This window comes from Falco cherrug, chromosome 13 (genome assembly GCF_023634085.1).
Source record: "Falco cherrug isolate bFalChe1 chromosome 13, bFalChe1.pri, whole genome shotgun sequence".
NCBI classification, from domain to species: Eukaryota; Metazoa; Chordata; class Aves; order Falconiformes; family Falconidae; genus Falco; species Falco cherrug.
In genome coordinates this window covers 6355874-6376887 of record NC_073709.1, presented here as the reverse complement: position 1 = coordinate 6376887, position 21014 = coordinate 6355874, and the positions used below count along the sequence as shown (strand labels likewise).

The window sequence follows — 21014 nt, the reverse complement described above, 5'->3', positions numbered from 1 at the left end:
AGTCAAGCTTTTAGCATATAGAAGCCATTGGTTCAGTCTCTGGTGTTGCCAGCATTATTATCCTTACCTTGCTGACACAGGGCTAGAGATAGAAATGGTGTAGGCAGGAATGAGAGGCCCAGTAGTTAATACAGAGACAGACGGATTTCGGGTACAGAACCTACTTTTCCAGCCACTGCAGTTTGTAGAAGTCATTAAAAAGTGATTGAGCTATGAAGACAGTGAACAATGATAGTGTCTTGGTTGGAGATACCCTCCAGCTATTACAAAGGAAACTTGGCAGATCAATTTGTCATTTCTAAAAAAAGGGAGGAGATTGTTCTTAATGTGTTTATTTTTAAATTGAGATTAAAATTTTATAAGCAGAGTTTTGGTCATGTCAGCTGCTCATATTCTTAGGTGGATTAGAGTAGCTGGGAGCTTCAACAATCCAGTTCCTGCCTGTGGTTTCTTAGACAGATTAGAGTTCCTTTTTTTTTTGTTATCTGGGCACCTGGGCCTCAAGACAAAAAGAGAACGGTTTATAAAAACTAGCAAATAAACAAACTACATTTACTGGCCTAATGTCAACAAATTTTCAACTACACAGACCCAGAAAAGCAACAGGAGCTACATTTTCTCATTATTATCTGCGAGGCTTTGGTAGCTGTACAAGAGCACTCCACTGGCTTTTCGTTACCTTTGAAAAGTGCTAGATTAATTCCTTCCTTGAAATTGCGTATTCGTAACAACCATTAATAGTTACCCTCAGCATGAAGCTGTATGAATGTATTTGCATACCATTTATGTTCTGTTGAGAAAACGTCTATAAAAACACTGATTCAGTGTTAAGGGTTTGTGTTAGCTATTTTTTAAAAAAAGATGGATTAGTTTATAAAGACAAGATTATTCATTTTTCTAAGTGCTTAACATTTCAATTCCTAAATATCTCAAAACAGGCAAACGCTCAAAAGAGTAACCTTCTGGTCTTAGATTGAACAGTCAAAAACTCTGAACAAGATTCAGAAGCACAAACCGGTTAAATTTAATAAGGGTTTTCTTTGTCTGCCAGAGCACCTCAGTCTTGTAGGTGCTTTGATAACCCCAAGTGATTTTGAAAAAATACTTTGAAAACCTTAGTAGTTACTTTTAGCGGGTTTTAATACAATTGGTACATAGTATCAAAGTTAATGTATTGTTTTTGATTTTTCCACTCTTCTTTCAGGTCATTGAATACAACCCATCTCAGTGCCTGGATTGGCTGGCTGTGCAAACACCTCGAAATAAACTAGCTCACAGCTGGGTGCTGCAAAATATGGAAAACTGGGTTGAACGTTTTCTTCTGGCACACAACTATCCTAGAGTGAGAACCTGTAAGTTGATTTATATTGGAGAAAATTATTCTTCTGTTGTAGCAAGTTACTACGCATGGGGTGTTCTTGTCACAAATGAAATACATGCTCTTGTGCTTGTCTTTTCTTCCTTTTCCAATTGTTTTATGATTACTGTATTTTAAAATACTAGTAGAGCTGTGGTGCCTCATCAAGACATGCCTGGTTTTGATGAAAGCTATGTTTTGATGTCGTATCGTAAGCATTACATTAGTAGGTTGATGTGGGGGATCTCTGAGATCCAGGAAAGCCCGAAGAAGAAAAAGAGCTAATCCAAGAGGTTCTCCGTGGTGTCCATCACATAGTTGTACTGTAGATAGGAGTAGTCTGTGTTCTTTCACCCCTCGCAGAGTAATCTTCAGTTGAGTCCTTTGAACGTGTGGATCACGGAGGAGAAGCCTGTGCTTCTTCCCAGCTACAATGGTGTTCTGGATCATTTGTTCTGCCAGGAATCACGCCGTCAGATTGCCAAATCACATTTTCAGCCTTTCCTGTGTCTGAATTTTTTTATAAAAGAGATTCCACAGTAACAGGCCACACTGAACTTTTAATACATTTTCTGGGGTTGAGGGAGCTGTGGGAACTGGAGGTACAGCTTTGCAGCAGACGCCAGTTGTAGACAGCTCTGAAGAGGTAATGATGTCTTGATCAAGCAGTAAACAGTTTAGTCATAGAAAACATCTGGGTTTGTGTATCTGTGATGGGATGCATTATGTTAGAACAGTTAGAACCAAGCAGCAGGCAGGAATATAGGGTGAAGAGGCATGAAAGCAAATCTCAGCACCGCTTTCAACATGCTTTGTGCTGGTCTTGCCCACTCTGATTTTTTTTTTTCCATGTCTATTGTGAATATAGTAATACCAGATTCTGCAAAATGCTTTGAAATCTGTAAATGGAACGTCCAATGTAACTTAACTTCTGTTTAAATGGCTGTTAAGCACTTATGTAATTTTCAAAGGTGTAACAAATTTGTTTTTATTTGAAGCTGCAGCCTATCTCTTGGTGTCGCTTATTCCAAGCAATTCCTTTCGTCAGATGTTCCGATCGACCCGCTCTTTACACATCCCCACACGTGATCTGCCTCTCAGTCCAGATACTACAGTAGTTCTTCATCAAGTCTACAATGTGCTTCTCGGCCTTCTTTCAAGAGCTAAGCTATACGTTGATGCTGCTGTTCATGGCACTACAAAACTTGTGCCCTACTTCAGTTTCATGACATACTGTTTGATCTCAAAAACTGAGAAACTCATGTTTTCTACTTACTTCATGGACTTATGGAACCTTTTCCAGCCTAAACTTTCTGAGCCGGCTATAGCCACCAACCACAACAAACAGGCTTTGCTGTCTTTTTGGTATAACGTGTGTGTTGACTGTCCGGAGAACGTACGCCTTATTGTACAGAATCCCGTGGTGACAAAGAACATTGCCTTCAATTACATCCTCGCAGACCATGACGATCAGGATGTGGTGCTGTTTAACCGTGGGATGCTGCCTGCCTACTATGGCATCCTGCGCCTCTGCTGCGAGCAGTCCCCTGCATTCACGAGGCAGTTGGCTTCTCACCAGAATATCCAGTGGGCCTTCAAGAATCTCACACCACATGCCAGTCAGTACCCAGGAGTAAGTAGATCGATACCAAAAAATACGATTTCATTGTTAGTGTTTTCCCTCTTACTGAACATCTCTTTTAAGGGAAAGACTTATTTCATGTATCCAGTGGTAAAAGTAATATATTTTGATTTCCTGGTATAAGTAATTAATAATGTGTTTAGATCCAATTACTGTACTTTGTGGGGGGATTCTTTTGGATTTTCTTCTTTGCTGTGTAGCAGCTGGAGAGCAGATGTGTTTTTCTGGAAGCAGACATTGGTGTTTCCACTGCCCTTCAATATTCTGTATGCCAGTGCAGTTGTAAGAAACAAGGAATAGCCCTTCACGGTGGTCTCAAGAAAGCGTGTTGCGTTGTCACGCACTAAGTTGGAGGAACTCCCAGTGAGTTTCTTCTTTGCTTTCAGTTTCTGGAATAGGGCCAGGATTTAGCGTGTGGCATTCAGATGGAGGATGGCCTGGGGCTCACCTTGGGAGCACTGGCGTACCTTTTGCAAGACATTAGTACACTGGGGGTTGCCCTGACTCTGCAACATTATGACATTTGCAGTAGAGAGTAGATGCTAGTTAAAATAGTCCGTGTGTAATGGTGAGAGAACAGGCTTACCAGGTTTTTAAGAGAGCGAGTACGTGGGTTTGAATACTTAGTCAGCAAGTACTGCTTTGGGATCCTTTATGGATTGTGCAAGGGCAGAAAGAATACAAAGATGTCCTTCACTACATAGAGGAGGATGCGTGGAACCCTCTATGTTGAACTTCTGTCTAGTTCAGCTCACAGAGCACATTTATGCTCCTCACAGTGCTGGGAGCAGTCCTGCTGCTTTCATTGTTCCCCTCAGAAGTCTCGGTTTGTGATGCAAGCACCTTCAGTTACCCCACTGCGTTTAGTGTTCCTCGTGCATGCGGGACTCCAGCGAGTTTTAGCATAAGCAGCTTTCTGAATTCTGTTACTTGGAATATACGCTAACCATCAGAGCATGCACGTGCACCGTGTAGGTGACACCCTACATTCCTTAAGGAAATCTGGGAAGTTTGGTCACGTAGATCAGGATTTCAGATTCTTTTTCATATACGTATATGTATGTGCCAATGAGCTGTGCTATTAGGAAGCATCAAAAGATCCGTTTAAGGTTCAGAAGGGTTATCTCAAATACACGTCCTAATCAACACAGTAAATAGCAAAGGCTAAAAGCAAACTACATTCGAGACAGATAAAAAAATACCCACAATTTCTATGTCAGATTTTTAGTTTTAATTATTTAAGGTTAAAATGCTGTCTGCTGATTTTATAACTTTGTTGTAACGCTTAAAAATGCGCTCCCATCTATATTTGCTTAATGTGTTTGTTAGTAGAAGAAATAGACAGTAAGTAATACAAATAAGACTTAAACCATAACATACTGAGAGTGATTACTCTAACCTAATATTCTTTGTGTGTTTTAGGCAGTAGAAGAGTTGTTTAACCTCATGCAACTGTTTGTAGCTCAGAGACCAGACATGAGAGAGGAAGAGATAGAAGACATAAAGCAATTTAAGAAAACAACCATAAGCTGTTACCTGCGCTGCTTGGACGGACGGTCTTGTTGGACTACGTTAATAAGGTACGTTAGTAGTGAAGTTGTGTAATAATCTGTTTTGAAGAGGAACCATATTTTACCAAATGTGAAGTACAATAAAAATCAGTGTTGATATTTTGATACACTTTTTAAAAAAGTTTTGGGGTTACTTTTATTCAGAAATAAGCAAACGGAAAGTTATAATTTCCCCCTGCCCCAAATCCATTGTTTGTTAATATTTTGTCAGCTGAAAATTCAGAAACTAAGCAAATAGTTTACAATAAACGGGTGTAAACCAAGATGTATATTGTTAGGGTTCAAAAAGAAACATTATGACAAAATTGCTTCAGTGAGGCCCTTGAAAAAAAGCAACCTAAAACCAAATCAATCGATGTTCTAATTCAGCCTTTAAGCTGAAATTCCATTCTCAGCCTGCCATGATTAGCCTAGATGGGCAAAGCAGTAACTTCAGCCGCTGTTGTTGACATTTCTTATTTTGGGGCAGAAATGGGTTTTTTGGAAATTGTGCCTGTGGGACAGAGTTTTATTGTATCATATCTTCAAACAGTTTTTCATTTCTAGTCTTAGTAGTACATTGGAAGTTGTTGCTTGGGTATTTTCAGTATAAATACAAAGTGCCTGTGTGTGTCGGTCTGGTTATTGAGGTTTTAAATGCAGCTGTTGATGCGTTGCAACACTCTTGTGAAAAGGGAGAATGGCCTGTGTTACCTGAAGGGATTACAGTCATCTGTCACAGCGCAGCTAGATTTTCCCAAATGCTCTGGAAGAATTGTTATGTTGAGATGAACCATTCATTAGCATAATCCTTTATTTTCTGTTCTGCTGTAAGCATAAAATATTCTGATAGAAATGGTTTTATACATTTGTAAGTCCAAACATACTTAACTGAACCTATTTAAATGTATCATTTGACAAGCATAAACTTCTGTCTTTTGAAGTACATTATTTTCCTTGGGTTTTAGTATTTTTGCAGATGTAACTTGGGAAATATTTCTGTAAAGGTTGTTTATAAAATACTTCAAATAACATCAAGTTGACATAAAGGAAGGCATTTTAAAATGAAAAAGTCACGGGTGTGTGAAGAGAAGAAATATGTTCTTTTGGGGTTTCTTTGTTTTGTGATATTTTGCAAAATATAGCTTGAGCGTAACAGTTTTAAGCGTTTGTATGATTTATGAGAAGATGATATGTAATTTTCAGTGTTCTCAATGTTTGGATTTTTTTCCTAGTGCCTTCAGAATATTATTAGAATCTGACGAGGACAGACTTCTTGTTGTGTTTAATAGAGGATTGATTCTGATGACTGAGGTGAGTACTTTGTTGTTTAATTACAATAAATTTCTCGCTTTCTCATCAAGTCATCCCTTTCTGACAGTGTGTTTGTTTTAAATTGATTTAATATGGTATAATATGAAATACATGAAATAGATTGATTAAAACCTGGCATACGCATAAACCTTAACATCTTAAGGATCATAAGAAGGACAAAAAAGATGGACTGGGCATTTTGTATGTCTAAACACTAAGAGGTTATGCGAGTAAATTTGAGGCAATACAAACCTTAATGCAGGATAAAGATAACAGGTTAGTTGATAACAGTGATCTGGTAGGATAACTATAAAAGGATGTCGCTTAAACAGGAAAAATGCACAAGAAATCAAGGGATAATAGGTCATCTCCTATATCAAGGATAGATACAAGCGCTTGGAGGTTCGTAATGGGTAGTAAATTCAGTCAACTGAAAAACTTGCAACCAGAAGGAGATGTCATGAGTAGTAAGAAATCAGTCTTGGCTTTCTTCACATAGGTACTTCCCTTGTCTGTAATGAGATTTCTGTGGTAGTGGAAAGGTGATCGGGGAAATGTTTGCCTGCTTCTCAAGACAGAGAGAAGGCCTCGAGCAGATCATGTTGAGAGGACTGAATTTATGGGGTTTTTGGTGTCATTCTCTTTATTACAGGTGAACTGTGAATGAATGGCAGAGCACAGTCACACAATTATTACTAGTTAAGAAGGCAACAGGTGAAAATACAGAAATAACTTAAAGGATACTCGAATGCAATTGTGATTAGTATTTGTGAACGCTGCTTTGAGGCAATTGTCCCTCTCTTTCCTACCTCCTGTGCATTTGTTTGCAGGACAGAGCAGTGTAAGAACACATGAACTAGATTTCTTTGCAGTGAAACGACACCTGAAATGCATTTCTGGAGCACATACGGTGTAATCCAGTTGTAAATGGATATTTGGTCCATGAGACCAGACCAGAGTTAGTCCAAAATGGAGAGGAAAAAAAAGAATAAATAATGCAGTCCTGCAGTGGGTACAGCTTGTGTATCAGGCCCCTGCCCACCAACGGCTTTGCTCTACAGATCCACCCATACTGTCCTGCAGTAATGTAGGAAGAGCCCAAAAGGCATTGCTGAAAAAGCTCTGAACTGTTAGTGGCTACTTAAAGATAAGTGAGAAGACTGAAAAAGGGCACAGGCAGCGTTTAACTTTTTTTTTTTTTTTTTTTTTTTTTTCCCCTTTGTCCTTCTTAAGATGGGCCTTGGATTCTGTTCAACACTTGCATTATTGAGTTGATGGACAAGAATGTGTGTTTATTAAATAATAATTACATTCAGTAAACGGGCTAAAAAGTTAGGAACTGAGCTATAACTTTGTTCATATGTGAAATGTGTAAGTAGACTAAGGTCCATATGTACATACGTATAAAGAGAACTTGTTGAACAGCTCAGTTAACCCTGATCCATGCTAACAACAGATAACTCATTTTGTAAAGAATGCGTAGTGTAAGATGCAACTTATCCTGCATAAAACATCGCTAGAAATTAGATAACACTGACGTTGCTATACAGCTTGAAATTACCATCACCTACATTTTCACTTGCTCACTGGAAGCGTTTTGTGTGGTAAAAAATACCACATCAGGGAGTTAGCACATCCAGAAAAGTTTTCCCCTTAGCAGGGCTGGCTCTGTTGCTTTTATCTTCACTGTAATAGAAAAAGATTTTGCATTACAGGGAATGCGATTGCTGTTTCTTTATCTTTAATATATCCCCACAGATCAAGTATCTTTTCTTACATCTTGTGCTAGAATTTTTGCCGTTTGGAAATGAGTTGCTTTTCCATCCCAGTATTTCTAGAAATCATAAATGCCCAGAAGGTATTTTAGTTATAAAAGGAGAAGTAATTAATCTGATGTACAATCTTACGGTGTATGACCTCAAGCAGGATTTTGAAAAATGACTAGCGTCTACATTAATCCTAAGGTTTTTCCCAAATTCACATACCCATGTCTGTCTCTATGCATCTCTGATATCCCTGTGTATGCTGGCACAGAAAGATTGGGATTACAGGTATATAAAACCACCGCGTCCCTAATTATGCTTGGGTTATTGGGTTTTGGATAAACGTGTGAAGACATTGTAATTATTTTGAGCCACTAATATAAAGCTTTTACCTTGAGAACAAATCAAGGCTGTTCTTAAACATGTCTCTGTAAGTGGTATTGGATGTGCTCACACAAATACTCATTTCTGGAGCTGGGGTGGGTGGTAGCTGCTTGTAGAGGGGTTAAAGTTACACCAAATTTTACCAATTCGGTTTGCCTCCGGCATGCCCATGATAAAAATTTAATATGGCTCTAAGTTTTTGGGGTTAGGTGAGAAGAATAAAAATCAGCCTTTTGGCCAAGCGTGAGTTTCAGTTTAACCCCCAAACAAGCCCACCCGTTGTTCATTGTTCGCAAAACCAGATGTCCAGGTCAACAATTCCGTTTGGCTGTTACAGAAGATACCTGGACATTCATCTCTTCTCTCCCTTTCCTTCTCTCTTTCTATCCCTTTCCCCCATGTCCCCTTTTTATTTTCTGCTAAGAATCTTTTAGTAAATATACTGATTTTGTATACAGGTTTGTTCTCCTTTTAAATGCTGTTATCTTTGATGTAATTTTGTGGTTATGTCTAGCACTGTGTATTTTCATATGTCTTGTTTGAGCATAAAAATAAATGTAAAAGTGGTGTTTGGAACAGAAATAGAAACAGTAACAAGTACATTAATTTGGCAACATAAAGTTTTGGTGTTTCTTTCTTTCTAGTCCTTTAATACGTTGCACATGATGTACCATGAGGCCACAGCTTGCCATGTGACTGGAGACCTGGTAGAACTTTTGTCTATTTTCCTTTCGGTTCTTAAGTCAACACGTCCATATCTTCAAAGAAAAGGTTTGATATAACTCTTCAAAGGATTACGCCTGTTGTCTGTTCATTTTTATGACCCAAACCCTGGTATTTTATCTTCCTTATTACCTGTATTTAAAAACTCCCCGCACAATAGGAGATAAGATTTATTAACAGTCATTAAATTGTTATTTATGAAATTATTTATTGGCATAATATGGAACTAGATTAAGTAAATTTAATAGCAGTTAGACCAGTGAGATTTAACAGATTTCTAGATGGATTAAAATCATGCTAGACGAAAAAGAGATTCTTCAGTAAAATTCTGTGCTTTATTTATTGAGCTTTTAAGAAATCAACTAAATGTATTTCTGTGGCTTTTGCATTTGCAGATGTGAAGCAAGCTCTCATTCAGTGGCAGGAGCGAATTGAATTTGCCCATAAGCTCTTAACTCTGCTAAATTCCTATAGTCCTCCAGAGCTTAGAAACGCTTGTATTGGTAAGTGGTGACGGTGGAACTGCGGTCAGGAAGGATCTGTTCTACACAGTTACCTGCTTTGACATTTAAATTCCGTTTTTGCAAGTGCGGGTGCTTACTAGATCCTCTTACAATGGGCTTGGTTATATTAATATTGTCAATACACCGATACTGCCCTTGTTCCAATTATAAGTAATTCTGGTTTTGTCAGGTTAAAATTCATATTCCTGCTTCCCCAGGCACGCAGGCTGTGTGCACAAAGAGTCAGCCTTTGTTTTGAGAGGCCAATTTACTACCTTACAAGGTTTAATGATTAAGGACTTAACTCCTGAATTCAGGTGTCCGTGAGTTTAGATTCAAATCCTGAATCTTATGTTAAAATTCAAATATTAACTAACGCTCCACTCGGAAGGGTGCATGGTGGCCAGGTTAGTCTGAATAACAGCCTGTAGTGTTCGTGGTTATGATCCATTACAGGAAGGTGTAATAATAGAAGTAGAGCTTAAAGAGCCTTTAAATGGGATGGATTTGCTTTTTGAAATTGTAGATGTAAACATTATATGTAAGTGTCCCTTTTGCATGAGAAGACCTATTTCAAAAAGTCCTAGGTTTTTTCTAGCTTAGGCTTTTTTACTGTTATTTAATGGATATCATCTGCATCTCTGTGCATGGCTGATGAAGACCTAAACCTGTGTCCACATTGCTTTTTGCTGTGATTTGCATGCATTTTCCCCGTATTTCGAGTGCCTTTCTCATTGTCCTCCTGACTGCTGCTGGTTGACGTTTTCCAGGCATCAAACCTGATATGTGTAAGAAGAAGGACAGAGGGTAATTTTATTGAGCTTCTACTTCCTACACGCTGGCACCCCTCTCACTGGTGGTTGAGCTACCACTGAGCAGGTTTTCTCCCCGTGGCAGAGGTGAAGGGATTCTTGACCGATTGAGGGGTGTTCACTTTCCGTGTCGCTCACAGTAGAGTCTGCCTCCACGGTGCGCACTAAGTGCAGCAAAAGTGATGTGAAAGAGAGTTTGCAAGTGCATGAGCCTGAAGTTAAACTGTTTGCTGTTAAGAAATAACAATATGTAATGGCAAAACCAACTTTTTGTTTGTAGATGTCCTCAAGGAGCTTGTACTTTTAAGTCCTCATGATTTCCTACATACTCTGGTTCCATTTCTACAGCACAATCATTGTACATACCACCACAGTAATATCCCAAGTAGGTATTTCAGTGATTGTATTTTGAAGTTCTCTTACGCTATTATTACTCTATCGTGTTCCTTGCTGCTGTCAAATATTGACCTTTTTAATATATCCCCATTTTATCCTAACTTATACTACAGTGTCTCTTGGACCTTATTTTCCATGTCGTGAAAATTTGAAATTAATAGGGGGAAAAAGCAATATTCGTCCTCCGCGTCCTGAGCTTAATATGTGCCTCTTGCCTACCATGGTGGAAGCCAGCAAGGTACGTAAACGTATGGTCTTATAAATAGCTGTTTCTCTATCGTTCTCCCGTCTTTATAGAAGTGTTGTAAGAATCCAGTAGCATAATGCATTTACGTTTTCTTTGTAAGCAAAGCATAATTCTTCTTCAAGATGTGTTGTCCTCATATACTCCATTCTAGATGTGCACTCCAGAAGCACCATTTCCCTGCCCTTGGTGACACACAGCTTCATACTCCAGACATGATAAGGGTGTGAACCTTGCGTTCAGAAAAAAGCCGTAGCACACGTTTTGGTAATCTTCCAGCCTGTTTGTGGCAGTTATAAGGAAAACTGAGGAACTGCCCAGGGACTGTCAGTTGGGTTTCAACCTGTGCTGAGATTTGTGACCAGACAGCTAAGCTGTCGATCCCTCAGGGTTCACTAGAGCCCGTTCAGCCGGGACTGAGGCATAATCTGCCAGTTGTTTGGGTGAAATACCAGTGCCTGAAATACCATGTAGGGCTTTAAGTCTTTCACTTCCCATTTTCCCTGCTGTGGGCTTCCTGACGGGATGCCAGCTTTGGTGGGGCTACTCGGTAGTCACTTGCCACGTCCCATTATGGCAGTTGCAGCAGCGGTGGGATTCAGCTCACGTAACTTTGCCTATCTAAAAGGTCGGCGTCCAGCTCCGTCCGTGATTAACGGCGACCAATAGTTCCCTGTGGAAGGAGAGAAGTAGCTACCCTCCCTCCTGTCCTAGGCACCCGAGTCCGGGTGAGGCGACTCTTCCTCCCTCCCTCCCCGCTGGCCGCAAGGAATACTGACGTGACTAGATTTTAGATAGTTAAAGTCAGGTAAGGTGAATCCCACCCTAAAAGGAATATGTATGGACAATCATTTGAAGAAGGAGAACTGGTTACTTGCTGTACAGTAACTGTGGTTCTTCAAGATGCTTTGTCCACACAGATTCTGTGGTCCCTCCTCCTGTGCTAACTCCGAGTCCTGTCATAGGGGATTCTTATCGGTGAAGGAATTGAGTGGTGGTTGAAGCCGCCATACCCCTTATGCCCTCAGGTACAGTGGTCGCAAGGACACACTGGGTGCAGGCACAGCCCCAGTGGACACTGCTATTCAGAAAGAATCCAATCTCCTGCACATGGGGCCTATGTGCACGTAGATGGGAATCTGTGTGGGCAACACATTTCGAAGAAGCACGGTTACTGTAGGGTAAGTAACCCTTCTTTTTTAAAGCTTTCCGAATGATGCTGTGTATATTCGTGCACCATCAAATTTACCGTGTAACCAAAGTTTTTTAAAAAACGTAGAGCGCCAAAAATTACCCGTGGTGGGTTTTTCCATCGTGTATCCAGAGGTGTAACGGATGTGACGCTGAATAACATAAATATTTTAACTTTAAAAGTCAGCATATTGTATGACACGGTATTTTACACTTTATAATGAATTTGTACGTATTAGGAACCAGAAGATTTTTAAGCCTTTAAGACCACATCCACTGTTAGTTTCCCTGTGGGTTTTGCATGCTTACTTTTCATTCGTCTGTCTCGTATAAGACTGCATTTGTTTGCTTGAGGTTTGGCGATTTCCTTTCGGCTATCTGGTCTACAGAAGCTGATGCCATTTTAAGCATATACATCCAAAATATATTAAAATACTGGCACACAAAGCCCTTGGCATCTATTTGCCATTTGGTTTGAGACGTTCGTGAAGATGCTGCTTTGAAAGCTTGTGAAGCTCAGTCTTGAGAAAATTCTGACTTCTACAGATCATAACTGACAAAGTGTGACTGTAAAAAGCAGTAGCATATATATTTAGGTGTCTGCATACAATTTAAAATTGCTGTGTACTTTTCTTGTCATCTGCAAGATGTGGTATTCGCACAGCTTTGCATCTTCTCAGTCTGTTGATTCAGAATCCTACAATAAAAGTTTTTCCTGGTGGGGGAGTTGTGTCTGCCATCCGTCCTCCCACCTCGCTGTTGCACTGGCCGAGGGCGCGGTGGGGAGCCGCAGCTGGCCTGGGTTAGACCTGGACGTTCCCATCGTGTTTTCCTGTAGTACACGACCACACGTTGTAGGGCACCAAGTGCAGCACCGTTAAGCGAGATGCTTAGGAAATCTGGTTGCCATCCAGTTGCTTATGTAGTTTAAATGAAGCTCTCTTAAATCTTCAGGGCAAAGATGATGTTTACGATCGTATGCTGCTAGACTACTTCTTTTCTTATCATCAGTTCATCCATCTACTATGTCGAGTTGCAATCAACTGTGAAAAGTTTACTGAAACTTTAGTTAAAATGAGTAAGTATGAAGGTTAAACAGCCTAAGGATTTTTTTTTCTGTGGTAACTGAGTGCTTCTCCACTAAGTTTTATATTGAAAATTTTCAAGAAAAAACAGAGCTTGTGAGACTTGCTGCATTAATTGTTCTGGATGTTATTTTTATCTACAAAACTGTACGATGTGTATAATGTAGTGCAGTCTTACCTACGTGACTGCCGCGCTTTCAGGCCTGTCCAGAAAGGAGCTGAGGCAACAGAGAGAATTCTGTCCCCTTGCACATTCAGGGTTTAATACTGAACCATCTGGGGGGAGGGGGAGGCTGAATCCTCAGTATCACTGCCAAAGGCATCAGCTGGCAGCCCCCCCAGGAGCATGCACTGCCATCTCGATGGCACTGCTGCCGTTACTGCCAGCCTAGGCTGATTTTGCTCCGTAGTTCTTGGAGCCATCACAACATTTAATTAAGTTTATAACCATTCAGTCATGTAGTTTGTACCCAATACTTGTTTCAGCTCTGCTAGTAGGTCCCACCAGTATCTGGGTTTCTTCCTGTTGAAATGTAAATTCATTTTTTTTGGTGTGCGAACAAGGCGTTCATGGCTTTGTGTGACCACTTCAGCCCTTGGGCTGGTTCTCTGCAGGAGACCATCCCGCCTGGAATTGCCCCATGCTACTCCAAAGGCACGTTGTAGGTTTTATTTTTGTCTCGCCCCACGGAGCCTAGGACAAGCCAGGCTACTCGGCGTGGTAGGTGCAGATGCACTAACCTCAGCGTCACACGCATACGTGGGCACATGGATTGGGAGCCGTCTCCTTTCGGCTGCCTAAAAGTGAGATGTGTGGCCCGTTTCCTCTGTAGTCGGTGGAGAGACGCAGATTCCTTCCAAGAGAAAGTCATCTTCTGATTCTTTAATACCTTGAGCAGAATGAACCCCTTCTGAAAATACCCACTTGTTTCCTGGGGTTCTGTGTCTGTAGGAGCCGGCTAGCTAGCTGTGATTACAGACCACTTCTAGACAAATAAAACTATTCAGAATTAATCTTGTCCAAAGAGCGGTGATCGTATAATGTTCTTTTGGTCTGAATCACCCATTTGCTCATTGTCACGCTCTTCTGGTTGTACCTCTAGCATGCTGAGTATTTACCGTAGGTCGTGTTAGTTACAAAGTGGGTCGGAACGGGTATGGTTTGCTGTGGTCCAGTGTATCCCTTAACGCTTTTGTGGTCTAGGTAACAATGGTGCTCGGCTTAATAATGAAGATTACCCTTTAAAATTTTTATGCTGTTGTTTTAAAAAAAAAGATATTTAAAACCTTCAAGTGCTGCAGCTGACCAGTTGAAAATGTAAGACAGCAATAACGATACCCCGATCATAAACCCAGAAGCAAAGCCAGCTCTTTAGGTTTTTTACATTTCACAGAAATACTGACGGGACTCAGGTATTTATTAAATGTACTGTAAAAGCTTCACAGACGATAGGTCTGTCTGGTTACAGAAAGTGCTAAGAGTCTGGTCTTATAAAATGAAACGGCACCTCAGTCCTACTTTTATCAGGAAGCAAGTATCTCCAACAGATTTCTCACACAGTAACTTACTTTCTCATACGATTTCAGGTGTCCTAGTTGCATATGAAGGTTTGCCGCTTCATCTTGCACTATTCCCCAAACTTTGGACTGAGCTTTGTCAGACTCAGGTAAGAGTCAGTGAGTTTGAGAACTAACGGAATGAAATACAGGCAAAATACAGCGATGAACGGGACACACAGATAACCCGTAAACTGTAACTAGTGGGTATCATTTATTCTTCCAAAAAGCTAGTATTTTGAATGCAAAACACCTCTGCTCACACTGCCTGTCATCTGATAAAACCTGAGAACCCAAGTATTAAAATCTGGCAAATCGTCTTTGCTCCCGGTACACCCTCGGTCCTGCAAACGCTTGGGCAGTTTCAGGCAGTACGTAACGCTGGCTGGAGGCAGTCTGCAGCGCACACACCTGCTTCGTCCTGCCTCTGGCAGTTGCCAGCTTTTTATGTAGCATCAGCGCTGGTACGATGGAATAAAAACCGGGAGATGCCTGAGGCTGGGAGGGGCCTTTGCACCTCTGTGAGAGGGCCCCATAGCTGCCTTCTGGGTCAGGAGACACCGGCCCTTCCCGTACGTACGGATCGTGAGAAAGTGGCACTCCCGTGGAATAAACTTCATAAAAGGAAAATGTGAAATAATAATTGACAATAATTAATCAGTACAATTTCCCAATACCTGATAGGCCTGACATATTTTGATCAGTAAGAACAGTGCAGTATGAATTAAGATGGTGTGCGAGCACAGTGCTGTGCGTCCCGCGGTGACTGTGCGCTCTTCTCTCTCTCTCTCCACCAGTCCGCAATGTCAAAGAACTGTGTAAAGCTCCTCTGTGAAGACCCGGTTTTTGCAGAATATATAAAATGTATTCTGATGGACGAAAGGACCTTTCTTAACAACAACATTGTATACACCTTTCTGACCCATTTTCTTCTAAAGGTACGTGGTCCTTCAGCGATAATTTCCATTTCAAATGCAGTCGTATATGCTGTTTTTCAGCTTGGGATGCCCTTTTCACAGTTCCATTTTTTTCGTGCTTTAAAAATCATACGTTCTTTTCACAGGTCCAAGGGCAGGTGTTTTCTGAAGCAAACTGTGCCAACCTGATCAATACTCTAATTACAAATCTAATAAATCAATATCAAAGCCTAGAATCTGACTTCAGCAACCAGAGAGTTGAAATTTCCAAAGCAAGCTCTACTTTAAACGGGGTGAGTCTTTTCTAAGCCGTTCCAATGCCAGCATGGTGTAGGAGGCAGCTTATTTTCTGCAGGAGCCAGGTTCTAATAACCCCTAGGGACAAGGCGGTCGCAGATGTGCCGAGCGGCAATCCGAGCTCTCCGGAATTCTCTACCCACAGGCACGCCTTCTCCGTGCGCACAGCACACACGCGTCTCCCAAGCCGACGGTGGGCGCTGTAGGGCTGATGGGGGTGGCTTGTTGGAGAGGAAAAAAGTAACGCCAAGTGCAGCAGCGTTAATTGTAGCCATGTCCTAACCCAGCAAAGATCCCGTCTTGCAGCACATGGTGCGGTAGTGTCGTCTGCCTGGGACAGATGTGTGTTAAGGTCAGCGAATTAGCGGGGGGTGGGCCACTCCAGTAGTGCAGGTATATTTAGAACTCAGTCTTTGGGATGTTCAGACGATGTTGAAGCCTCTGCTCATTACACAGATCGGTGTGTAGGATGAATCAAATGCAAGTTTGAAATAGGGCTAGTTAAACTTGTTTCTTTCTGTATTTTCAGGACCTCCGAGCGCTTGCCTTGCTGCTTTCAGTGCACACTCCCAAACAGCTCAATTCAGCCCTGATTCCAACTTTACAAGAGCTTTTAAACAAATGTAGAGCTTGTCAACAACAGAGGAACTCGTTACAAGAGCAAGAAGCCAAAGAAAGAAAAACTAAAGGTTTGCCTTCTTACAGTGGTGTCACGCAATTAAAGTTTTGCACTTTTACAAAGTTAACGTAATGCGCTGTTTGCTTACTGCTGTGGGGTGGGCTGCGTATCGGCTTCAACCCCAACGCTGCACGAGCACTAATGTTAGGGAGCTGAAGTTCTAGGCCATTATGTGAATTCTCTGTAAGGAATTAAGTATTCATTAAAGTGCTGTGTTTAATATGGAAAATGATAGAAACCTGAAAGGCCTGTGGCGTGGGTGTGCAGCATGAAAAGTGCGTTTTCCCTAAGCGAGTTTCCCTTTTTCTTCCAGATGACGAAGGAGCTACTCCCGTGAAGAGAAGGCGGGTCAGCAGCGATGAGGAGCACACCGTAGACAGCTGTATTGGTGATATAAAAACTGAACCCCGGGAGGCGCTGACCCCGACAAGCACTTCGGATAACGAGACGCGGGACTCTTCCATCATTGATCCAGGCACTGAGCAAGATCCTCCTTCCCCCGAGAACAGTTCTGTCAAAGAGTACAGAATGGAAGTCCCATCTTCATTTTCAGAAGACATAATGTTAGCGACACGGTCACAGCACACAGAAGAGCAGTCAGGAAACGGTAAATTTGAAGAATGCAAAGAATTTAAGGACCTGCAGACTTCCAAGGATTCCATGGGAGCTGAGGAGGACTCGGAGTTTCCTTCCACATCGATTTCAGCAGTTTTATCTGACCTCGCAGATTTGCGAAGCTGTGATGGTCAAGCCTTACCATCCCAGGACCCTGAAACTAGTTTATCAATCAGTTGTGGCCATTCCAGAGGACTTTTTAGTCACATGCAGCAGCATGACATTTTAGACATCCTGTGTAGGACCATTGAGTCTACGATTCATGTGGTCACAAGGATATCTGGAAAAGGAAACCAAGCTGCTTCTTGACATTAGATGGAGCATGTCTGCTTTTAAGTCCTTTTTTTTTTTTTTTTTTTCTTCCCCCCACCAACGCTGTTTGTATAAGTTTTGCTTATTTTTGTTTTGTGCTTCAGTTTGTCCAGTGCTCTCTGCTTGAATGGCAAGATAGATTTATACGCTTAATTCTTGGTCAGGCAGAACTCAGATTCCTTCACCCCCCCTCCCCCCCCCCCCTTTTTTTTTTTTTGCATCTACCGTACACTTTCTTAAAGGGCAATCAGATAATGGATATGTTTTATGTAATTAAGAGTTCACTGTAGTGGCTTTCATTTAATATGGCTGTCTGGGAGAACAGGGCCTCCCTGCCCTGTATGATGTAATTTAAACTTACGGCATTTTTACTGTGTATAATATGGTGTCCTCTGTGCCAGTTTTGTACCTTATAATAGAGGCAGATTGCCTCAGATCGCTGTGGTTCTTATTATCAAAATTAAGTTTACTTGTATACTAAAAAACCACAAGAAATTTGATTCTGTAAAGAATCCTCTTTAGCTGTGGCCTGGCAGTATATATATGGTGCTTTATTTAACAGAATACCTGTGGAGGAAATAAAGCACACTTGATGTAAAATTAATTGTTTTATTTTTATTGACATGATCAATTGCTATTCTGTGCACTTCATTAAACTGATTGTGATGACTTTTCATTTGTTTATAATATCTTGATTCAGTCTTTGGGTTTCTCATCAAAGACGACTTCAAAAGTGAAATGGCTGCAGAGAGAAATGATGATCAGATGTATGTGATTGGTGTAAATTTGGGTCTTTTCTGGTTTACTTTGCATCAGTGTTGGGCCGCACAGTTGAGAGGGAGCGGTGGTGTGTTACTTACCCCCCCCCCCCCCCCCCCCCGGGATGGTGAAAGGTGAAGTGGTACAAGAAACCAGCAGAACTTTTCATTTCCCTGGTCTTCACCCATGTTAGTGGCATTTCCCTCCTGCACCGTTAGCAGACCGGCTTCCTTCTTCCCCTGCGCCGCACTCCCTCGCTTTCCTGACAGCTGCTGCGCCCCCTGAAATGCTGCAGTGACTTTTTACCGGTTTTCCCTGTCCCGTTTCCTCCTGTTCCCAAGGCATTTCTGAGCAACATCCATTTCCTGTGTGATCTTTTGGACTGTCAATGATACTGGTTTTAATATCTGATTAAACTCCCATTTTCAGCTGCATTTTCCAGTGGCTTAACTCAGTTGTTTTTCTGTTGCCTTCAAAACACATCTATCTTGGTCTTTTTTTATTCCAAATTCCTTCATTCTGTCTACCATTGAATGTAGTTTAGCATCATTTGCTTCTCCACAATTCTATTATGGGATGCTCTCAGGCCTCCCCTTACTCTCTGAATCTACTTTAATTTTTTTTTAACCTTTTGTAATTAATAATTTATCTTTGAAATTTACACTTTATATTCCTCTTCATTAGCGCATCTATTCCTGCATTTACAGACACCGTACGGATGCTGGTGAGTGCTTAAGTTGGTCTCATTATTCAGACATGCAGTAATTGTTTTTGCTTTCTTTAGGAATAATTTTGTTACCCTTTCTGATCAACTTCTCCAGAGATTGTAACTTCAGAGAGATCAACAGCTTCTAGTCACAACTTCTACCTCATGAGTGTCAGAATTCATCTAGCAAGTCTTCTCCCAAGCCTGCGGTTTGTGGTTGGGTTAAGATGTCTTTGGGAAGAGAAGATACTCATCGAACTGAAAATTCAGGAGCCGAAGCAGCCGCTCTAACCCTGCAGCGAGTACTCCCAGTTAATTACTCTTACTGAAAATGTGCACCTGCTTTTTGGTACGCTGTCTGATGTTTTTGTCATTATTTCAAAACCCGTAGTGAAGTATGCCAAGTATAAGTGGTATTTAGTAATTATTTCATAAACGATATGCAAGGAACACACCCTTCCTTCCTCCTCTGCGTTCCCAGATGGGCATCAGCCCTTCTGTGTTTGCCTGGTCACTGACTAGGCCCTTCCAGTTATTTTTAGGATGTTTTCCCCTACCGACCTGCGTATGCAATTTCCAAGTGCTCTTGGTGGTAATTTTGAATTTTATTTTCTCACAAAGAGGTAACTGGCCCTTTAGAACCCCTGCAGAAGTCTGTCCGCAACCGCCCCCCATTAGCAAGGGCTCTCGGAAGATACAGTTCCGTGTGGCGCGCTGGGTTCTTGCAGCTCTCCAACGGTAAGTCAGGCATCGTACGTGCAAGCTGTGCTAGGCCAGCAGGTCCCTCTGCAACCTCTTCAAAAAGCTAGCGCAGGTCTGACAAGATGCTGCAACCCGTGGTGGTCAGCTTTAATTAAAGGGTGGTTCTGTAGTTCTAAACCGACCACATTTAATACCGGCTTTTCTGTTATTTTGCTGAAAAACTCTGACAAGGTTATCAGAAGTATAGTGATGTGTGCTGCTCTTCCCTTACGTTACCTTTCACCTTCCCCTTGAGTATTGCTGCAATTTTTACTGGGAATTTTTTCCCAGTATTCAGGTTTTTAAACAAAAGCAGCACCTACAACTTGTCCCCTCTTCCCTAGTCCTTGTTTGCACCGGTCTTTCTCTTCCTTTGTGTCCCTCGCTTCACATGTTCTGTAGGTCACTGTGTCTCCCATAGCATTCCCCTTTTGCTTTGTGTCAGTTTTGTGGTCTGTATTTCTTTGCCTTCAAGAATATTTTATCCCTTTCTTTGACAACCCCGTATTGACTGGCTTCCTCAGGCTCTTAACAGCTTTTAATCTCTTCCACGGCTCATCCCACCTCTCATTTAACTGTTACGTATTTCCTCCTGGCATTCCCACCGCCCATTTAACCCCTTCAAAGGCTATATTACAAATCTTGTCTTTCACATTTAGTTATTTTTCCTTTTGGCTTTCTCAGAGGCCGGGTGGTTGCCCAGAACCTTACCACGTTATGGCAGCACTGCGTTACAAGCAGAAGTGTCTTTTCCTGTTTCTGCTTTCTTACTTCTTTCATACAGCCTGCTCTCCCTGGAATGCTTCTGTGCTCATTACTCTCTTTAAAAAAACACGTGAAATCCAACAAATTTGAGCGTATTTCCCCCAAACTCCCTACATATCTCTGCTCCTGCTGTTTTCTCTTGTGTTACATTGGGAAAAATTTAGGATTGGGAACTCTTCACAGGGACTTACTTAGAAAGCAAAGTACATTTATGATACTATTGTACCATTAGCATCATGCTGTTACTAAACAACGTGTAATTCCTAACTCTGCTCCCTCCTGCTCAAGGGCTGAGGGTAACAAGCAGTTGAACGTTCTTTGGTTTTATGGAACTGTTGGAGAGTCTATGAGAAATTTTAGCACTCAAGAGTAAATTGTTTTGCCTCCCTGCGATGACGACTGCACGGTAGTGCTGGAAATCCTCCCGAAAGCGACCTGCTACAAGTAAAATGAACTTAATCTTTGATTTCTCTCAATCCCAAAATAGCTGTTTGCAGAAATTGAACTTTCAGGTCAGCAATACAGTGCTGCCAGCAAAGTTCCAGCACGTACAGTGAAGACAGGAAGAGTGCGGGGATGTTGGTGAAGCAAAAAGAAGAAACATCCTCTTTTTTTTGCCTGCCAGGACAGTCAGCGAGGAGCTGTGCGGGGGTGTGAAAGCTGCCTGCCCCTCGCCTGCACCCAGGATGAGAAGGTAGGCAT

General features: G+C 41.5%; 1 protein-coding gene across 9 annotated transcripts in view; it reads left to right on the top strand.

Annotated features, from left to right (window-relative positions):
• Positions 1 to 18015, top strand: part of USP34 (ubiquitin specific peptidase 34) — a 137090-nt gene extending 119075 nt beyond the window's left edge. For 5 of the 9 annotated variants that reach the window (XM_055725692.1, XM_055725691.1, XM_055725693.1 and 2 more), the window contains 15 exons: positions 1205 to 1352; positions 2356 to 2990; positions 4422 to 4579; positions 5785 to 5863; positions 8655 to 8781; positions 9129 to 9236; positions 10329 to 10433; positions 10558 to 10682; positions 11717 to 11869; positions 12834 to 12957; positions 14552 to 14631; positions 15319 to 15459; positions 15585 to 15731; positions 16265 to 16424; positions 16728 to 18015. In XM_055725692.1, the coding sequence (XP_055581667.1) occupies positions 1205 to 1352; positions 2356 to 2990; positions 4422 to 4579; positions 5785 to 5863; positions 8655 to 8781; positions 9129 to 9236; positions 10329 to 10433; positions 10558 to 10682; positions 11717 to 11869; positions 12834 to 12957; positions 14552 to 14631; positions 15319 to 15459; positions 15585 to 15731; positions 16265 to 16424; positions 16728 to 17338 (2901 nt within the window). In that variant the 3' untranslated portion in view covers positions 17339 to 18015. The remainder of the gene's footprint in view (positions 1 to 1204; positions 1353 to 2355; positions 2991 to 4421; positions 4580 to 5784; positions 5864 to 8654; positions 8782 to 9128; positions 9237 to 10328; positions 10434 to 10557; positions 10683 to 11716; positions 11870 to 12833; positions 12958 to 14551; positions 14632 to 15318; positions 15460 to 15584; positions 15732 to 16264; positions 16425 to 16727) is intronic. The other 4 variants (XM_055725696.1, XM_055725695.1, XM_055725694.1 and 1 more) reach the window with 3 other exon arrangements.
• Positions 18016 to 21014: the final 2999 nt, after the last annotated feature.